We start from the raw sequence: 21,270 nt of genomic DNA on the forward strand, positions 1-21,270 counted from the left end.
TGAAACATTTAGCTCTGCCCTCCAAGGTATGGACACATCACTTACATCGTATGGTAAGGGCTGCGGGGGAGTGATTCCCAGAGTGCCTGGGAGCAGCCAACCACGTGGGGAGAGGGTGGCAGAATCAGGGAAGGCTTCATGGAGGCAGTGGTCATGCTAGAGGAAGGATAAGAGGAGGCAGGTATGCTGCTTCATCCTTGTAGAGGGAAGAGGAGTGTGGACTTCAGTTCTGGCACTGATCCACCCCAGTCTTTTTCTGTTTAAGGGTTCATGTCACTCACGAGACTATGGGCTCCTGAGGGAAGCACCAGTGTCTGGCTCACCTCTGTGTCCCAGTGCCCAGGCCTGGCACACATAGGAGCTCAGAGTCGGTGCGTGGATGGGTGCTGACTCCAGCCCATTCCAGAGAAAACCGTGGGAAGTGGCAGGCCTGTCAGGTAGTAAGGAGTCCCAAATGCTAGGGCTGGCGGGAGGGAGAAGTCAGGGTCTTGTTCAAGACCGGCCCTCACTCTAGGTCATGAGGCCTCTTGACAGGGCATTCATGATGGTTCTTTGGGGTGAGAAGAGAACAGGAACGTTTAGAGACACCTCCAGTCCACTCCCCTTGTTTTACAGCAAAGGAAACTGAGACCCAGGAGCTGGGGGCTGCCCAAGACATGTAGTGAGTCCTCTGGGAAGCCCAGAACACTGGGCTCAGCTTCCCTGTCCAGGGGGCCTTTCCCCGGACTCTTAACCTGAAGTATGAAAAAGGGGCTTGGGGGGCTTCCCTGGTGGCGCAGTGGTTGAGAGTCTACCTGCCGATGCAGGGGACGCGGGTTCGTGCCCCGGTCCGGGAGGATCCCACATGCCATGGAGTGGCTGGGCCCGTGAGCCATGGCCGCTGAGCCTGCACGTCCAGAGCCTGTGCTCTGCAACGGGAGAGGCCATAGCAGTAAGAGGCCCACGTACCAAAAAAAAAAAAAAGGGGAGGGGGCTTGGGACTGAACTCGGGGGCTACTGCACCAAACACACGAGCACTGATTCATTTATTTTGGATTGAGAACCCAGCTCCCTCCTCGTGGAGTGAATTGTGACCTCGTGGACCTTTCTCCTCTGTGACATATGTTGATGGTATGTGCCTGAATAGGCTGCCCCGTCAGCTGTATCTTCCTAGACACCCTCCCTTGCAGTCTCAGAAGTCGGGGCAGTGTGGTCCTGTGTGGGCCGGGCAGTCCAGAGTAGAGCCCAGGCTGGGCCAGGGCTGGACCTACAGTCTCCCCGCTCCTCACCGAGGCCTGCTCCTGTTTGGAATGAAAACACTTCTAGGTGCTGCTTCAAGTTCCCTCAATCATGTTTTTGGAAATGTTCCTTATGTTTCCATCCCCCACCTTTCCAGGGAAATCAGAGAGTTTCAGCCAGGAAAGCTGTAATGGCTGGAGTGGAGTCTGCAGCCTGACCGGCACCCCCTTCCCCTCCCTGCCCCGACTAGGGGCCTGTGTCTTTGAGAAAAGGCTTCTGTCTGTCTTGTGTTTCTAGGTCTCTCTTTCCTGGTAGCAGAGGTTCAAGTGTCATTCAAGGCCTTGCTCAGCTCTCGCCTGATGTATTCTTCTCTGCATTTGTCCTTCACTGTCATCTAATGCACTTATACATGGGCCACACACACAGTGCAAAGGGAGCTGTGACGGGGGCCACATGGGGCTGGCGTAGCACAGAGGGAGTAGTGAAGGCTGCTCCACAGGGAGACGGCAAGGGCAAGGGCAGTACTTACAGGGCAGGTCTGGGGGGCTGTGAGCAGCCGGGTGCAGCTCTAGGCTGGCGGTGTTGGGAACCTGCAGGAAGGGGACTGGACAGTGGGAACAAATAGAAGGTACAGGGTTTTGTTTGCCTGGCTTAGGCATTCAGAGGGGATCTTGTGGGTAGTGGGAGCCATGGAGGGTTAGGAACAGGGGGAAAACCGGACAGATTTTTGTGCTTTGGAAAGATCACCTTGGCCGCAGTGGAGTGACTATGTCACGTCTAGGTGAAAGGTGGTGGCGGTTTAACTGAGGCAAAGATGGTGAGGACGGTGAGGGAGGGATGGATTGAGAGCTGGCAAGTGGCGGGCATGGGGGCTGAAGGTGAGGAGAGAGCTGGGTCAGGGGGCACAGCAGGAAAAAGGGAAGGTATAGGGTGGGGGGAAAGGGAGTGGGGAGGTGAGCTTGGTCCCAGTCTCAAGCCTCAGACTCTGCTCCCAGGCCTGGGAGCCTCACCTGCCTGAGGCCCTCTGTCTGGCTTGCCTCTCCCAGGGCTTCCAGAGTCAGCCTGGCACACCCACACCTCCTGTGCCTGGCACGGGGCCTGGGCTGCCCACTCGCCTTCTCCGGGGAGCCCGCATGGGAACCGTGTGCCTGCCTTCCTGGGGGTCCTTATGGGCCCAGGGCTCTCTGTGTGTCACTGAATCCAGAAACAGGTCCTGGGAGTCAAAAACATCGTACCAGGCCTATCCTCGGAGTGTCTCAGGGCTGCAGAGTCAGACACACCTGGCTGAATCCCAATCTCCCCATGCTCACCTCGCTATGTGACTTTGGAGGACACATCCCCATCTGGAAAACGAGGAGTTGGCCTGGTCAGTGGTTCTCAGCACTTTCTTTTTCTAACAGGACCCTCTTGTACTGCCTCCTTTACACTCTTGAAATGAAATTGGTAGATAATGGAACCCGTCGGCACCATAGTTCTTAAAAATTCCATATAATATTTCAACTGTATTATAGAGAAGAAATGAAAGGGAAGAAACCCTTAAGTGATGTGTGCTTCCCCATATAAGCGCCTAGAGAAGTTGCCAGTTGCTCACACCTGTGCCCGGCATCCCTGACCAAACCTGCCAGCTACAGACGCATAGACGTCACAAACGGAGGGACTGAGGGTGACCTCATTTTATGAAATGGTGAACAACTGGTCAAGTTCCAAACAAAACACAGTACCATTTTTCCTCCATGTACATCGTACGTAGTTCCATTCCTGGAAAATTCAGTGTATGTTAAAACCATAAAGAAAATACTTTGTGTTTATGTGTAAAATGGGGCTATGTTCTAGACTTAGATGACCAGGTTGCTTGCTTACAGATATTTTGAATATCTGGCAACATATTCAAAAGTTAGTGTAGGGCTTCCCTGGTGGCGCAGTGGTTGAGAGTCCTCCTGCCGATGCAGGAGACACGGGTTCGTGCCCCGGTCTGGGAGGATCCCACATGCCGCGGAGCGGCTGGGCCCGTGAGCCATGACCACTGGGCCTGCGCGTCCGGAGCCTGTGCTCCGCAATGGGAGAGACCACAGCAGTGAGAGGCCCGCGTACAGCAGAAAAAGAAGTTAGTGTAGGGCTGACCCACCCTGGGCAGTGAGTTGGCCATCCCTGGCTCTTCCCCACTAAAAGACAGTGACTCCCAGTCATTGTGATGCCAGATATCCCCCCAGGGATTTTCAGTGTGCCCCCTGGGGTGGAACTTCCACTCTGGGGAATCCCTATTGCAATGATGGCTGAGGGAGGGCGCCTCGTGCCCTGGTGAGTAAGGGTGCAGACTGGAGCACTGGCTGTGGGTCCTCGAGGAGGGCAGAGGAGGAGAGCAGAAAGCCCTATGGGATATGGCTGATCAGGGAGGGCTTCCTGGAGGAGGGACCCTGGGAGCTGAGTGATTTCGGCTCTGGGGCCCAGGAGAGGGGATTTTTCATAAGCCAAATCAACATCTATGACTTCCTCAGTAAGCTTTGCCAGCCTTTCTGGCCACACTGTGGAACAAATGATCTTTTCCAAGAGTCAAGAAACTCTGAGCCTCTCTGAGGTACAAGGAACCATTCTCACTGCCTGCTCCATGCTGCATCTCTGGATGTACCCTTTTCTGAACGTTGGAACATCTTCCTTGGGATGGTGGTATTTTTTCAGTCATAACAACTGATCCTTCCCCAAGGACCCGAGATGGAGGGAGGGGATTTTAAGGTGCTGGCATCTTGTGTGCCCAGACCTGCCTGCAGCTGCCTGGAGCTGGGGATTTCTCCTCATTGCCTGTATGTCTTCCTTCTTGCTTTATAGATATTTTTTAGCAGTTTGAGGGGATGTTTCATCGGTTAGGAGGAAAAAAACTGACATGGGCATAGGAGTTAACTAATTAGCTTGATTTAAGGGGAGGGAGTTAAAAAAAAGGCCAAACATGAAATGTTAAATATATGCCTGACATAAATATTTATGGTCCTGTATTTACTGAAAAAACACAGATGGAATATGTTTGTCTTTGAGAAGTTTTTATAGATTTTAACAGCCATTTCCTCTGGATTTCTTGTCATCCCATTACTCTCTTGTTTTCGTCTTGGACAAAAACAAAGGGGTTTTGGTGACCATAACTATTGCCCCCTGATGATTTAGGCCAGGCAGGGACTAATGTGGGGGTCAGGGCACCCTAGGAAGTAGCAGGCTTTCCGATCCGAGAATCATGGGTTTTTACACCCTTGGAATCAGAGAATTTCCTTATGTCTGATCCATAACATCGTAGACTCTTAGAACCATAGTAATTTACATGCTTAGCTTTATAAAGTTACATCATCTCAGAATGAGAGAGTCATGGAATTTTAGAATCCCAGATGCATGGAAATCTCTAATCTTAAATTTTGGAACCGTGATGGCTCAGTATGATGAAATGTAGAATCTGAGAATTTTAAGGGCTATCAGAGTTTATTTACTAGACCCCGCTTCCCTTACCCCTGGGAAATACATAAATATGCTGAATATGTGCAGTGCTTTGTTCTGGCAGCCCTGGGGCCCCTGCTTTGTGTTGCTCCCTCCTCACTCACTCACTCAACCTGGAATCGTGTGTGTGTGTGTGTGTGTGTGTGTGTGTGTGTGTGTGTGTGTATCTTCCTGGGCACTCCAGCAGTCATTTACACCTAGTGTAGGTGCAGCCTTTCCAGGGAAGGATCTGAGAGGAGGGGGAGGAGGGGGGGGAGGAGGGAGACTGTGAGATTGCAGTAGGAACAGAGAGAGGACAGAGGCTCTGGCAGAACAGCCTGAGGAGGGGAAGCCCTGGGTCCTGAAGACTCACTGGACTGTGCATCTCTCCTGTTCACCGTCTTATCTCGTGTGAAGGTGCCTGTCTCCTTAGGGCTGTCCTCTTCTGTGAGCCTTCAAGAGGAAGGGTACCCAGGGGTCCTCTGGTCCAGTGTGGGGAGTACCCACACTCCCCCTGCCTGGAATTGCTGGTGATGGGCTGGGAAGGACGGGGCCTGTTCACAGATCCATGTGCTGGACGATGGTCCATGCCGAGTTAGGGGCAGCAGTCTATCCCAGCTCTATCTTTGGTCTATTCTCAAGGACGGATTTGGGCACATTTTTTTAAATTATTGAAACAATATGAAATATTTTGAAATATGTAATACAGAGATTTTAAAATCTTTTAAAATTTATGTACAGTAAAAATCACTAAAACAGCGTGTGTATGAACAGTTCTGTGAGTTTTGATAAATGCAGTCATGTTATCACCATTACAATCAGGAATCAGAATAATGCACTCAATCCAAAAGGAATGGAGGTTTTAGGAAGCATTCTGTTAATAAAGCCACCACTCTCCCCACAGCTACTGTTTTTCTTCTTTTTTCAACACAAACTCAGACACCCTTCCACACCATAAGTCAAGTCTGGTCTCTCACCCTTCCGCGGCTTTCTGCTACGTTGGTACAAAACCCAGAGCTTCGGGAATTCCCTGGCGGTCCAATGGTTAGGACTCTGTGCTTCCATGCAGGGGACACAGGTTTGATCCCTGGTTGGGGAACTAAGATCCCGCGTGCCGCGCGTGGCATGGCCAAAACAAACAAAAACAAAACAAAACAAAAAACAACAACAACAAAAAGCATAGTTAAAAAGAAAAACCTGAAGCCTCAACAGGACTCTCAAGACCCTGCTGGTCAGACCCAGCTGGGTCTCATCACCTGCCTCTCTCATCCTTGCTCACTAGGCTCCAGCCACACCTGGCCTTCTTGTGTTCCTACCCTGGAGAACACTCCTACCTCAGGGTCTTTGTACTTGCTGCTCCCTCTGTGTGAAAGCTCTTTCGCCAGGTGTCCACATGGCTCCCTTCTTCCCTTCACTAGGGCATTTGTGTAGATGTCCACCCCTCGGAGAGACCTGCCCCGACTGTCCCCATCTCTCTGCACTTTCTAGCTCCTTACCTTTAATTTAATTCACATTTATCCCTACTTCATATTATAGTATATATTTATGTGTTTACTTTTGAAATTGTCTTCTCTCTGATCAGAATGTCAACACCGTGAGAATAGAGATTTTTTTTCTTGTTCATCATTGCATTCCTGTGCCTGGTGCCTGGTCCTTGCACAAAGTAGGTATTCAGTAGACATACGTTAAATGAATGAATGAGTGATTAATGGTTTTTTAAATTTATTTTATTATATTTTATTTTTGGCTGTGTTGGGTCTTTGTTGCTGTGTGCAGGCTTTCTCTAGTTGTGGTGAGCAGGGTCTACTCATTATTGTGGTGCGTGGGCTTCTCATTGTAATGACTACTCTTGTTGCGGAGCATGGGTTCTAGGCGCGCGGGCTTCAATAATTGCAGCGCACAGGCTCTAAGGCACACAGGCTTCAGTAGTTGTGGTGCGTGGGCTCAGTAGTTGTGGCACATGGGCTTAGTTGCTCCATGGCATGTGAGATCTTCCCAGACCAAGGATCGAACCCGTGTCTGCGTTGGCAGGCAGATTCTTAACCACTGAGCCACCAGGGAAGTCCGTGATTAATATCTGATGTATTGATTTTCCATTTTTTTTCTATTCAAGTTAGTTTTATGCATGTGGAATTTTGAATCTTCTTTTTATTTAATTCTTATAAATATTTTCCCTTGTAATTAAAACCTTTAGTAAATCCAATAAAACTCATGATAAGATACCTTGTGATAAGATGTCTTCATATAAAACATGGCAGTAGCTCCTGTCCCCTGTCCAGCCTCTTCACAAAAGAGTTCTTCTTTTCTCTGGAGGTTGCAGGGAATTATGGGTTAGGAAGTGGCTGCATCATAACGATTTGAGGTTTTCTTAGTTCCTTGTGTAGTGTGTACTTCGTGATAAGTGGGCTGTTTCTGACATATCTAATAAATGAAAACATCTTTTTCCCATATATTAACTGGAAAAAACACCAAAATACCATTTTAAAGGAATTGAAGATTAATTGCATTATGATGGAATTCTACTATATTTAATGGCTACATAAAATTTCTGCTGAGTAACTTTATGTAATCATTTTCCTGTTATTCGATATACAGACTATCTCCTATTCTTTTCTATTATAAGTCACCCTGAACTGTTAAAGTAACAGATTTTTTTAAAAATGAGAATACCTAGAGTGGTGAGAGTGCAAGGAAACAGGGGCTTTCCTGCACTGCTGATGGTATAAATTGATATATTCCTTTTGGAGAGCAGTTCGAATAGCAGGTAGCAAAATTCTTTAAAATTTTGCATGTCCTTTGACTCAGCCATCCATCTCACATCTAGGAATTTATTCTAAGGCTATAAATATGGGTGGACATGAAGACAGGTCTGTAAGGACATTCATTACATGATAGTTTCTGGTTTTAATCTTTTTAAACAATATAAATCCTAACTGTGGAGAATGGATTAAATAAAGTATGTACAAGCATATTATTGAATACTATGCAGTTATTAAAATTGTATGTTGGAAGGGGCTTTTTGCATCTGTTTATAGCAAATAAGCTTATATCAGACTAACCTTCCCTCTGAATAAAATATAAAACCCAACTGTTTGAAAGCATCATGAACTACCAAGACAACCAGGACTTGTGGCACCAACACCCTGAAGAGAAGGGAAATACACTGACATGAATCTGACTCTGCACAACTTCTTCCTTTCAGGCATTTGCCAGATTGCAAGTTGTATAGGACCAAGAATTGGAGAAATGAACAGAGCTTTCTGCAGCCTTACTATGCTGGAGATACAAAAACTGGAGTTTAGGGCCACCAAAATAGGCAAATTTTGAGGGGCCAAGGTTCCATGGAGGTAGGAAGTGCCGAAAAGTGAGCTGAACATTAAGTGTTGCGTTTCCTTCCAAAATATTTGTTGATTCTTAAGTGGCATAGGCTATACGGCTGAGAAATCAACAGTGTGGCAGTTAAGAGGTTGAGGATCTAAGCGAAGCTTTCAACAGCCTCAAGTTCTGGGAACTTATATTGACATTCAGTGTCAACCAGGGAGGAGTCCGGGCATCCCAAGTTTTCACTTGGGGACCCTGAAGGGCAGCATCCTAGGAGAAAGGATGAACCAGAAAGAGAGCAACCTTTACAAAGCCTAAAACTGAAATCCTAGAGTGGATAAAGATCATCTTCCTCTCTTTTAACTGCCTTTGAGAAGCAAAAGAAAATTCTCTCTGGAGGAAGGTATCATCTGGAGCCTGTACAGACTTCATACACAATGTTGGGCATTCAGTCAGAAAGTACCAGGGATACAAGGAGGCAGGACCAATGGGGGGGGGGAAACATACAAAAACAGACTCACAGGTGGTCCACGTGTTGGATTTGTCAGGTACAAGATTTAAAATAACAGTGATTAATGTGTTCAAGACAATAGATTACCAAATGGAGAATTTCAACAGATATCTGAAAGCTATAAAAATTAATCAAATGGAAAATTTTAAACTAAAAAATAGAAAAATTTAAGAACTCAAAAGATGGATTTAATAGATTTTTAAAAAATTTTTATTGGAGCATAGTTGATTTACAACATTGTGCTAGTTTTAGGTGTACAGCAAAGTGAATCAGTTATACATATACATATATCCACTCTTTTTCAGATTCTTTTCACATATAGGTCATTACAGAGTATTGAGTAGAGTTCCCTGTGCTATACAGTAGGTTCTTATTAGTTATCTATTTTATATACAGTACTGTATATATGTCAACCCCAATCTCCCAATTTATCCCTCCCCCTTTCCCCCTGGTAACCATAAGATTGTTTTCGACATCTGTGACTCTATTTCTGCTTTGTAATTAAGTTCATTTGTACCATTTTAAAAAGATTCCACATATAAGCAATATCATATGATATTTGCCCTTCTCTGTCTGACTTACTTCACTCAGTATGACAGTCTCTAAGTCCATCCATGTTGCTGCAAATGGCATTATTTCATTCTTTTTTTTTTTTTGCGGTACGCGGGCCTCTCACTGCCATCGCCTCTCCCGTTGCGGAGCACAGGCTCCGGACGCACAGGCTCAGCAGCCATGGCTCACGTGCCCAGCCGCTCCGCGGCATGTGGGATCTTCCCAGACCGGGGCACGAACCCATGTCCCCTGCATTGGCAGGTGGACTCTCAGCCACTGTGCCACCAGGGAAGCCCTCATTCCTTTTTATGGCCAAGTAGTATTCCATTGTATATGTGTACCATGTCTTCTTTACTAATTCCTCTGTTGATGGACATTTAGGTTGTTTCCATGTCCTGGATATTGTAAATAGTACGGCAATGAACATTGGGGTGCATGTATCTTTGTGAATTAGGGTTTTCTCAGCGTACATGCCCAGGGGTGGGATTGCTGGATCATATGGTAGCTCTATTTTTAATTTTTTAAGGAACCTCCATACTGTTCTCCATAGTGGCTGTACCAATTTATAGTCCCACAAACAGTGTAGAAGGGTTCCCTTTTCTCCACACCCTCTCCAGCATTTATTGTTTGTTTTTTGATGATCACCATTCTGACTGGTGTGAGGTGATACCTCATCGTAGTTTTGATTTGCATTTCTCTAATAATTAGTGATGTTGAACATCTTTTCATGTGCTTTTTAGCCATCTGTATGTCTTCTTTGCAGAAATGTCTTTTTTTTTTTTTTTTTTTTGCCGTACGTGGGCCTCTCACTGTTGTGGCCTCCCCCGTTGCAGAGCACAGGCTCCGGAGGCGCAGGCTCAGTGGCCATGGCTCATGGGCCCAGCCGCTATGTGGCATGTAGGATCCTCCCGGACTGGGGCACAAGCCCATGTCCCCTGCATCGGCAGGTGGACTCTCAACCACTGCGCCACCAGGGAAGCCCCAGAAATGTCTATTTTTAAAAAAATAAATTTATTTATTTATTTTTGGCTACATTGGGTCTTCATTGCTGCATGCAGGCTTTCTCTAGTTGTGATGAGCGGGGGCTACTCCTCATTGTGGTGCACGGGCTTCTCATTGCAGTGGCTTTTCTGGTTGTGGAGCACAGGCTCTAGGTGCGCAGGCTTCAGTAGTTGTGCCTCACAGGCTCTAGAGTGCAAGCTCAGTAGTTGTGGTGTACGGGCTGAGTTGCTCCAAGGCATGTGGGATCTTCCCGGACCAGGGCTCGAACCTGTGTCCCCTGCATTGACAGGCGGATTCTTAACCACCGCACCACCAGGGAAGTCCTGAGAAATGTTTATTTAGATCTGCCCATTTTTTTGATTGGGTTGTTTGTTTTTGTTATTGAGCTGCATTAGCTGTTTGTGTATTTTGGAGATTAATCCCTTGTCAGTTGCTTCATTTGCAAATATTTTCTCCCATTCTATGGGTTGTCTTTTTGTTTTGTTTATGGTTTCCTTTGCTGTGCAAAAGCTTTTAAATTTAATTAAGTCCTATTTGTTTATTTTTATTATTCTAAGAGGTGGATCAAAAAAGATCTTGCTTCGATTTATGTCAGAGAGTGTTATGCCTATGTTTTCCTCTAAGAGTTTAATAGTATCTGGCCTTACATTTAGATCTTTAATCCATTTTGAGTTTATTTTTGTGTATGGTATTAGGAAGTGTTCCAGTTTCATTCTTTTACATGTAGCTGTCAGTTTTCCCAGCACCACTTATTGAAGAGACTGTCTTTTCTCCATTGTGTATTCTTGCCTCCTTTGTCATAGATTAAACTATGGATGTGTGGGTTTATCTCTGGACTTTCCATCCTATTCCCCTGAACTATATTTCTGTTTTTATGCTAGCACCATACTGTTTGGATTACTGTAGATTTGTAGTATAGTCTGAAGCCAAGGAGCCTGATTCCTCCCGCTCCATTTTTCTTTCTCAAGATTGCTTTGGCTATTCAGGGTCTTTTGTGTTTCCAAACAAATTGTAAAATTTTTTGTTCTAATTCTGTGAAAAATGCCATTGGTAATTTGATAGGGATTGCATTGAATCTGTAGATTGCTTTGTGTAGTTTAGTCATTTTCACAATATTGATTTGTCCATTCCAAGAACATGGTATATCTCTCCATCTGTTTATGTCATCTTTGTTTTTTCATCAGTATCTTATAGTTTTCTGGGTACAGGTGTTTTGCCTCCCTAGGTAGGTTTATTCCTAGGTATTTTATTCTTTTGGATGCAATGGTAAATGGAATTAGTTCCTTAATGTCTCTTTCTAATCTTTTGTTGCTAGTGTGTAGGAATGCAAGAGATTTCTGTGTATTACCTTTGTATCCTGCAACTTTACCTAATTCACTGATGAGCTCCAGTAGTTTTCTGGTAGCATCTTTAGGATTTTCTATGTATAGTATCATGTCATCTGCAAACAGTGACAGTTTTACTTCTTCTTTTCCAATTTGTATTCCTTTTATTTCTTTTTCTTCTCCGATTGCCATGGCTAGGACTTCCAAAACTATGTTGAATAAAAGTGGTGAGAGTGGACATCCTTGTCTTGTTCCTGATCTTAGAGGAAATGCTTTCAGTTTTCCACCATCAAGAATGGTGTTTGCTATGGGTTTGTTGTATATGGCCCTTATTATGTTGAGGTAGGGTCCCTCTATACCCACTTCCTAGAGAGTTTTTATAATAGGGACTTAATAGATTAGATACAGTTAAAGAGAAGATTGATAAATTGGAAAATAAGTTAGTAGACAATATCTAGACAGAAGCATGAAAGTTAAAAAAAAGATGAAAAATTCAGAAAAGAGCATAAGAGAGATATAGAACATGGTGAAAAGGTCTAACATACATTGTTGCCCCAGAAAGATAGATAACGGGCAAAAGTACTGTCTGAAGTGATGATGGCTAGTAATTTTTCAAAACAGACAATTTTGCATGTAGGGGAGTGGAGGCTGCTCTTTCCCTAGTGTCAGAGAATTTCCAGGCCTCTGTCTAATTAACCCAACTTGCATTACATGCCTATCTCTGAGCCTGTCACTGTGGCACTGTGGCTGGGGAGATGAGACCATGCTGATGGTCTAACCTACCCTGGAAAATGAATAAGAACAACAGTGAGAGCAGGCATTTATATAGTGCCTACTGTGTGCCAGGTGTACTGTTCTATGTACTTTACATTTGGTATATAAACCCATTTTAACATCATAAACTGTGGCACAGAGAAGTTAAGTCAATTGACTTAGACAAGGCCACAGCTGGTAAATGGCAAAACCAGGATTCAAACCTAGTCAGTTATGCCCCAGAATCTGCATTGTTATCTGCTGTGCTATACTGTCTCTTCTTCTCAAGCCCCATAGATAGATATGGAAATACGGGACCCTATTAAGGCGAGGAAAGGAGGGAATGAATATTAGGCGTTATGGACTGGATGTTTGTGTCCCTCCCCAAATTGAAGCCCTAACCTATGTTGAAGCCCTAACCTATAGTGTGGCTGTATTTGGAGATGGGGCCTCTAAGGAAGTAATGAAGGTTAAATGAGGTCATAATGGTGGAGCCCTGATCCAATAGGATTAATGTCCTTATAAGAAGAGATACAGCACATGTGCGCTCTCCCTCTCCTCCCCACCACCTCCATGCATGCACTGGGAAAGGGCATATGAGGGACATAGTGAGAAGGTGGCTGTCTGCAAGCCAGGAAGAGAGCCCTCACCAGAAACCAAATCATCAGGAACCTTGATCATGGACCTCTAGTGTCCAGATCTGTGAGAAAATACATTTCTGTTGTTTAAACCACCCAGTCTGTGGCCTTGTGTAATGTCAGTCCAAGCAGATGAATACAAGCAATCAGCTGCATTGACCCTAAATTTCTTAAGGATGTGGAACAATGTCTGGGTCACCACTGCCTTCCAAGTCTGAGAGAGCTGGACTTACATTTTGATTCCACCATTCAACAGATGCATGACCTTGGGCAAGTCACTTATTCTTCCTCTGGGAAATGGCATTAGTAATTCTGGCATGGAAGGAGCCTAGTACTGTGCATGGCACATAATGGGCACTCTATAAACTTTAATATTCATGATATATTACTAAATGAAAAAAGCAGAATACAAGAAAATAAGTATATCATCCTTTTTGTCAAAAAATTATAGGGATGCTTAGGGAAATACCATAGAGGTTCATGTGTCATCATGTCTGCTGGGGCTCTCTGGTTTGTGGTCTTATACATGATGTCTATTTTCTAATTGTTGCCTCAATACATTTTCTAATTTTTTCTACAGCAAATGTGGGCTAATTTGATAGCAATAAAAGAGTCTGAGGGAAGACTTGGCCCACATATATGTTTATATACATACCTGCATCTCCACGTGCAGCCAGCCTTGGGCTGCTCACTTCCTGGCCCTGGATGGGACAGAGTTGCAGGCTCACTCTGGTTTCTCTGTGGCACCTCCATGCTGCTCAGGTTTTACTGGCCTGAGTCCCCGTAAATCTAGCTTAGCTTTAAAGGGGAATTTATGGAGTTTTTTGTGACCTGGGATAAGAGACGCCAGGCGGCCAGAAGCCTGGCGTGAGGCCTCGAGCATCAGGCTCTATAGCTCCAGAGGCCCTGGAAAGGTTACAGGCCCCCTGATGGGGCCTGGGACACCCCAAGCCAGCTCTGCATCGAGCAGCCCGTCTCACTGGACTGTGGAGACTGGAGAAAAAGCTCAGACGTCCACCGTCCTGCTTCTCCTCTTTCAGAAGCCCCCACTTGCTGCTGATTGTCAGGCCTTTGGGTTTGATGAGGAGGGGAGAGAGGGGATGACGAGGCAGCACGGAGGCGGAAGGGGCCCCGGAGTGTGGGTGCAGCACAGGCTTGGCATCTGCTGAGCGTCCTTAGAGAGCCGGCGCTCACCTCCCTGGCCCTGAGAATGGAGCCTGATACCCCCTGCTGTTTGGGGTCTCTAGTGCCCCTCCTGCTCGGGCCTGGCCCTCCCACTACTCAGAGGGGAACGCTAAGGCTCAGAAAGGGGGCCTGCAGAGCCCAGGCTCATACTCAAGACCCGTTGGCCTGAGGCTGCCCTCTGTGGCCCCTGGGGCTCACTGCCTGGGGAAGTGGGCCACTGTTGCTGGAGAAACACCACCTCAGGGTGCTGTGACCATGTGTCTCCTGCCTGTCAAGAAGGCAGTGGAGGGACTTTTACTGAAGTGCTGACTGCACCAGGCACCACACTGCTACATGTATTCTCTCATTTACCCCTAACAGCCACCCCTTGGAGCTGAGATTCTTATCTCTGTTTTACAGATGAAGAAACTGACGCTCAGAAGAGTAAGGTAGCTCATCTAGGGTGAAGCAACCAGAAAGTTAATGGTGGAACTAGGGCTTCAACCTAGGTGTGTGTGTGCAAAACCTTGTTCTGTTTCCCCAAGTCACAGTGTCTGATGTAGAGGAAGCACGAAAGTGAACTTTGGATAATCCTCCCAGCCACCCCGCCCCCTTCCCAGTGTTTCCAAGCACCTACTGTAGTTCTAACCGTGTGCTAGGAATGAGGGGAATATCCCCAGTGGGGCCCAGGTGTTGAGAGAACCTGCTTGCTGTGTGACTAGGACGAGCCTCTCCCCCATCCGGATCCCTGTTTTCTCTTCTGTATATGAAGTAAGTTGAACAAAATCATGTGTCAGAATGCACTGACATTCAGCCGCTCTGGAGCTCCAAGACCTTGTCCTGAAGGATTTCACAGACTCTAGATGAGGCGGGACTTTAACCGCACTTACAAGCGTCAATGTGGCTGTACAGAGTATTATAGTCCCCACCTTGTGGTGATGTTGTGGAGATTTAGAGATCAAACATGTCAAGTATTTGGGTCTTCCCTGGTGGCACAGTGGTTAAGACTCCGCCTGCCAAGGCAGGGGACACGGATTTGATCCCTGTTCTGGGAAGATCCCACAGGCCACAGAGCAACTAAGCCCGTGCGACACAACTACTGAGCCTGCGCTCTAGAGCCCAGGAGCCACAACTACTGAGCCTTCGTGCCACAACTACTGAAGCCCATGTGCCTAGAGCCTGTGCTCCATAACAAGAGAAGCCACCACAACGAGAAGCCTGCGCACTGCAACAAAGAGTAGCCCCCACTCACTACAGCTAGAGAAAGCCCGTGCACAGCAACGAAGACCCAACACAGCAAGAAAGCAAGAAAGAAAGAAAGAAGGAAAGAAAGAAAGAAAGAGGGAGGGAGGGAGGGAGAGAAAGGAAAGAAAGGAAGGAAGGGAGGAAGGGAGGAAGGGAGGGAGAAAGGAAGAAAGGAAGAAAGGAAGGAAGAAAGGAAGGAAGGAAGGAAGGAAGAGGGAGGGAGGGAGGGGGAGGGAGGGAGGGAGAGAAAGAGAGACAGAAAACAAAGGAAGGAAGGAGGAAGGAAAAAAGGAAGAAAGAAGGAAAGAAAGAAAGAAACCACATGTCAGATGCTGGGTTAGGTGCACCCTAACAGGCAGCTATTCGCAGGGGCTGCTGTGTGCAGAGGTGGGGAAGCTTGAGGGAGGGCGGGAGAGACCAAGGAACGTTCCAGAAGGAGATGCACTTCTGCTGAGCTCTGAGGGCCCAGAGAGATTTGGGAGGTGTCAGGCACCCTGACTGGAGGGCTGGGGTGTGTACAGCGCAGCAGCAAAGCACTGTGGGAGTGGGAGGTAATGCCCAGATAGGGGGTGAGCCCAGGCTGTGGGGACCCCTGAGCCAGGCTGATAGCACCTCCCATTTATCAGGTACCACCAGGGGCTGGCCCTGCAGTCAGAGTCGACAGTGGTTCTCCTGTCATCAACACCCATAAAATGCTCCTCGTTTTACAGATGCAGGAAAGTCTTTCTAACTGCAAAGCCCACCTCTAACTGCTGCACTAGATTGGGGTCAGCATGTTACAGCCCAAGAGCCAGTGAGCTCTTTTTCTCAATAAAGTTTTATTAGAACACAGCCCAATCTTCTGTTTACATGCTATCTATGGCTGCTTTTCATGTTACAACAACAGAGCTGAGTAGTTGTGGCATATATGGCCTGCAAAGCTTAAAATATGTGTTATCTTGCCTGTTACAGAGAAAGTTAGCTCTCTGAGCCCTACACTTGCCATGTGAGCTTGGGTAAATTGCTTGCCCCCTCTGAGCCTGTCTGGCCAATTTCTGACGGTTGTAGCAAAGCTTATAGGTGATGGCTATGAAATGTTTTGACTGTAAAGTGCAGTACCCTGTCACCAGCCTGGCACCTGGCGAGCACTGAAAGTCTGCTTGTCCATGAATGAGGAGCAGTCATCATGTAGGCCTTCCTAGACCCAGCCAATGGCTGCTTCTGGGACAGCAAGGAGGCGGCATCTGGGCCCGAGATGCTGAATGCATCATTGTCCCTCTCATGCAGACTTGGCAGTTTTCAGTGTAAATTAAAATTCCTGTGGGGAGTCACCTTATATGTGGTACCACTTTATAGCCAAGTCATTACGGTAATTTGCAAAGCTCTGTGGTGTGTAACTGGAGCCATTTGCTTTGGATTTGCTGGCTGTGACCTCATTCAGGCTGCCCAGTTCTGCATTTGGTGACCCCTGAGACTTGGGGGCTTGTCCTCCTGAGCCTGGCCTCAGGGTCATCCAGACCTGACCTTCTTGGGGATAGAATACTTCTCATACAGGCCCTGCCTGCCAGCCCCATCCTGAATTCAAGGATAAATAGAAGAAGTAATTATCATTATGATCATCATAACTTTTCGAGTGCTTGCTGTGAGATAAGCACCGTGCCACATGCCTTGTGTTTGTAATTTAACTTAATTGTCACCACAACCTTGTGAGGTAGGTGTTAGCACCATTTTACAAATGAGAAAACTGAGGCTTGAAGAGGAAACTAAACCGAACTCTTACCTAGCCCTGGGGGTGCCAGTCCAGGTTCTGCTATGGATTTGCTGTGTGATTAAAGCAGAGTCTTTCCCTCTCTGAGCCCCAGTTTCTTCATCTATGAATGAAATAGTCACTCAGTCCCAGCCCTGACATTCTAGGTTTTCTCATCAATCTGTAAAAATGAACAGAGGACCTTCTCATCCTCCAAGCCTCCAAAGGAGCTTGATGTATGTGGGGAGAGTCAGGTCCAGGGTCTGCTCGTGGCCCCCTGTGGCACAGAGGGAGGCATGGCTGCTGGGTGCCAGTCCCTTTTCAGGGCATCCCCCAGCCTGCCTCAGGGCAGCGGGGCTGACATGCCCCTCTCATTCCCCTGCCTTCCCAGAGAAAGACACCATCCCTGCTCCCTGGAGATAGAGAGTAAGCCAGGGTGGGTCCTGTGATACCCTTGGGGACAGAGAGGCAAGATGTCAATGGGCAGGAAGGCAGTGGGAGGGCCCAGGGTTGAAGAGTGACTGTAGCCACATCTCTCCAGTGGTGACAGCACCGCTGGGACAAAGCCTCTGGTTTAATTTCCAGGCTTTGAGAAAGCAGGTGGCCTGGAGCAGAATCCAGCATGGGTTTGGGGAGACCTGGGTTTGGACTCAGCTATGCCAGCAATTGCCATGTGACCTTGGGTGGCCACTTGCCAACTCTGGTGCTCATGTCCTTCCCTCTGTGAGGCGGGGAGGGCAATGCTTTCATCAGGGTGCTGTGAGAGTCACATGAGACAAGGGCTTGAATGGGCTTGGATCCCCGAGCAGTGCCAAACTGTGACCTGAGGGACTCCTTCCCAAAGCTGTGTGTTTATATATTGTAGGAAAACTTCTTACTGTATCCAGTGGAAAAGAAGCCAATAGTCCCCAACTGTTTGTCTGGTAATGACTGTTTCTTCCCCCAGAGGTGATGAGTTTGCATCCCAACTGAGCCCCTTACTCCCTGTTTGACCTTGGGTAATGCACTAAATTTCTCTGAGCCTTCGTAGGCTCATCTGAGATGGAGTGGTCTTACCACCTGGCAGAGTTGTTGCAAAGATTGAAGTTTAGCAGTCATTGTAATGGTTGCACGTTGACTTCCCCAAAGGCTCCCCAGCATGATCTTATTGGAGTCAAAGTTGGGGATGCCTGTTTGGGGGTCCCCAGTCGTTCAGCATTTGGCTGAGAGGCAGCAGGACAGGACTTGAGCTCTGAAGTGTGAGAGATCTGAGTCTGAATTGTGGCCCCGCGTCTTACAGACTCCAGAGCCTGGTGGAAGGCACCTAATCTCTCCAAACTTCAACTTTTCTCATCTGGAAAGTGGCTGTAATGAGCCCACCTCACAGGGATGGACACTTAAAGGAATCAAATGTTCCTGTTGATCAAATAGGAAGGGCTGACGAATAGGGCTTGATACATGCTGGGCTCCCTGGCGCCTTTCTGGGGCCCCGCCTTCCATCTCTCCGTACATCCTCCTGTGGGAAGGAGGGGTAGGTAACCCAGAGGTCCCCAACGGGCCTCGTGGGTCCTTGAAAGAAGCTTGGAACCATGTCCCTGACCCAAAGACGCTGGAAGAAAGACCCTGGCAGAACAGCCCCATGTGGTGATGAAGCTCTCTTTGCGCCAAATGCTATTAACAGTCATAAAATCATCCACAGTTTTCTCAGGCCCAGTCCCAGGGTTTGCCTCAATGGGACAATAAAATCACAAGCAGAAACAATTTGGAAAAGGCAGAGACCGCCTTGCAGAGGAGGAGTTAAATGAGCGGCAGCCGGCTCTCATTAACTCAGGCCATTCACATTTGTTACCAGGGATTTCTTTTTAATTAAAAAACAACCAAGTTATTAAAAAATAAGCTTGTGAGGGGCTGGCCAAGCAGCAGCCCAAACCAGCAGGAGTGAGCGTTCCTCACAGCAGGACGTTGGCCCAGTGCTTGGCCTGGGAAGGGGACCAGAGGTCCACTTCTGAGGAAGTACTTGTCTGGAGACTTGTCACCAGCCCTGGGACCTTGAGAGCATGGCATTCTCATCTGCAAACTGTAAAGTGCTCGGCAGGTGAATGCCTAGTGCCTGTTCGGAGCTTTGGGCACGCGGCGAGTAAGCACTGAGCGTCTGACCTTCTGTGAAGGGGCTGCCTGGGGGTGGGGTAAAGCTAGAATTAGGGTTGGGGGAGCCGGATCCTTGAGGATGAGGTTGGACTTCTGTCTTCCTAAGAGGCCACTTTTTATTACATAGTGATTAAGACATGGGTTTGGGTCTGATGGACCTGAGCCAGAGATCCAGCCCAGACTCTTACTAGCTGTGTGATCTTGGGTGAGTAGTTTAGCCTTCCTGAGCCTCTGCTCTCTCCTCTGTACAATGGGCATAATACTGACCTCTCCCTATGAGGGCTGCAGGAGGCCCCAGTGAGGCAGTGGAGTCAGGGCCTGCACATCCTGCTTAGCTTCAGGGCTGATCGTGTACTGGTGTCAGCTCTTTTCTCATCTTAATGGTTTATCTCGCTCAGTGTTGACAGTCCCTGGACAGTCCTTGGGCCTGTTAATAATGTTTTATTGCATCTGTCAGACACTTTATACTCTTCAAAGTGCTCTTTGACAATACGAGCACTTTCCACTCCAGGTGCACCACCTACTAGGCACCCGCACTTGGCTAGGGCTCTGCACCTCAGCTCTCAACACCTCACAGCATCTCTGGAGAACTGGTGTGGCTATCCCCATTTGACACAGGGGGACCCAGCCTCTGGAAGGGACCTGTCCGAGTCACAGAATTGCTTGGGGGCAGTAGGGGCTCACACTGGGCCCATCAGGCCCCAAAGCCCTTTCCTCCTTAGCATAACCCTGCCAAGTGACTGGGCAGAAAGCCCGAGAAGATAGTCTTCAGATTAACCCTCCTCACACTATAGACGAGAAAACTGAGGCCCAGAGAGGGCAAGTGGCTTATAACAACCATGTCTAACATTTTTATTATACTTTATATAGTTTTTGAGGGCTTTCAAGGGCTTTATATAGATTTCAAGACTAATTGAGGCACGTCTGCCTCAGTTTGTCTTCCTAAAAATCCCAGGAGTGGGGCACAGCGGGCATATGATAGTTAGGCTGTCAAAGAACCGTGGAGGATGCAGAGGCGTGAATAACTGTATACTGTGCTTCTATGGGGTAATGCAATTTGGAAAACAATGTGGATTCAGCTTCAGTGATAAGAAGAACACATGCTGTTTAGTGAGTACCTCCTCCTTGACCTACAGATGTTAGTGATGCTTGCCTGGTCTGCTGGGCAGCCAGCCCCAGCCATGGCCTTGCAGCTTGTCAAATGAGTGCCAGGATCATAGCTTGTAAGCTCCAAGAGGCAGGAGTGTGTGTCTAGCTCACCATGTTTCCTGCACCCGGAGAGTGTCTGGTATGTTGTAAGTGCTCTGTGTTTGTGTAAAGATCAATTACCCACTGGAGCTCAGCATCTGCATCTGAGAACTGGGGATTTTATTATTGATCCTGCTGGTGATTATGGGAATTAATAGGTGTCCCCAGTGCCTGGAATGCAGCAAGGGTTCAGTTAGTGTTTCTCAAGGGCACTCTGTCCCACCTGGTACCCCAGTGACTGCCCTCTGCAGGCCATCCCCACTCACTTTGTCTCCTTTTCCTGTCTCTCTCTGCATAGTGAACGGGAGCTACGGCCACTGCACTCCAGGCTCGGAGAAGAGTCTACTGGACCTGGACCTTGCTGAAGGCCCTGGCCCCCCCTGCCGCCAGGGCCTGTTTCTCCCTGCAGGAAGCCCACCACCCCGGGGCCACCCCTCAGCCTGTGAGAGGCTGCTGCATTTCCCCCACCCCAGCAGGTATGTGCTCCGACCCCATGCACCAGCTGCCTTCTGTGGACGGTAGCTGGAAGCCGCAGATCTAGGGCCTCCAGACCTCACCTGGTCTGCCTGGCTCGTGGGACACACAGGGAAACTGAGGCACAGGAGGGCCAGAGACCAGCCGGAGCCCAGTAGCACATGGATGGCCGCCTAGTCTAGGCTCTGGACCTCAGCATTGCAAGGCCCCATGAGAGACAGGAATGGCTTTATTGAGGTTTCCCTGTTGCAGAAGCTGAGCTGACTTTACAGAGAATCAGTCATTTCAGAAGAAGAAAAAGATTCAGAGGATGAGGGGAGAGGTTGGGGAGGGAAGACCCAGCTCAGGGTTCACGCATGCTTTAGTGATGAACCCTGGACTGCTCCGAGAGCCGAGAGGGGTTCCTCCACCCAGGCGTCTCCTGCCCCAGGAAGCCATCACCCCATAGAACTCTGTCAGGTAACCATCATTCAGTGCTGGTGCGTGTTCACCTCTGGACAGATGTTCTGCCAG

The 21,270-nt window shown here is 47.8% G+C and overlaps 1 protein-coding gene across 3 annotated transcripts in view; it reads left to right on the top strand.

Annotated features, from left to right (window-relative positions):
- The window catches only part of GLIS1 (GLIS family zinc finger 1), a gene marked incomplete at both ends in the record, with an annotated part of 229,254 nt that overhangs the window by 120,261 nt on the left and 87,723 nt on the right, over positions 1–21,270 (top strand). For all 3 annotated transcript variants that reach the window (XM_082832337.1, XM_082832335.1, XM_082832336.1), the window contains one exon: positions 20,582–20,759. In XM_082832337.1, the coding sequence (XP_082688463.1) occupies positions 20,582–20,759 (178 nt within the window). The remainder of the gene's footprint in view (positions 1–20,581; positions 20,760–21,270) is intronic.

Source organism: Leucopleurus acutus, assembly GCF_964270905.1.
Source record: "Leucopleurus acutus genome assembly, chromosome: 2".
Taxonomy (NCBI): domain Eukaryota; kingdom Metazoa; phylum Chordata; class Mammalia; order Artiodactyla; family Delphinidae; genus Leucopleurus; species Leucopleurus acutus.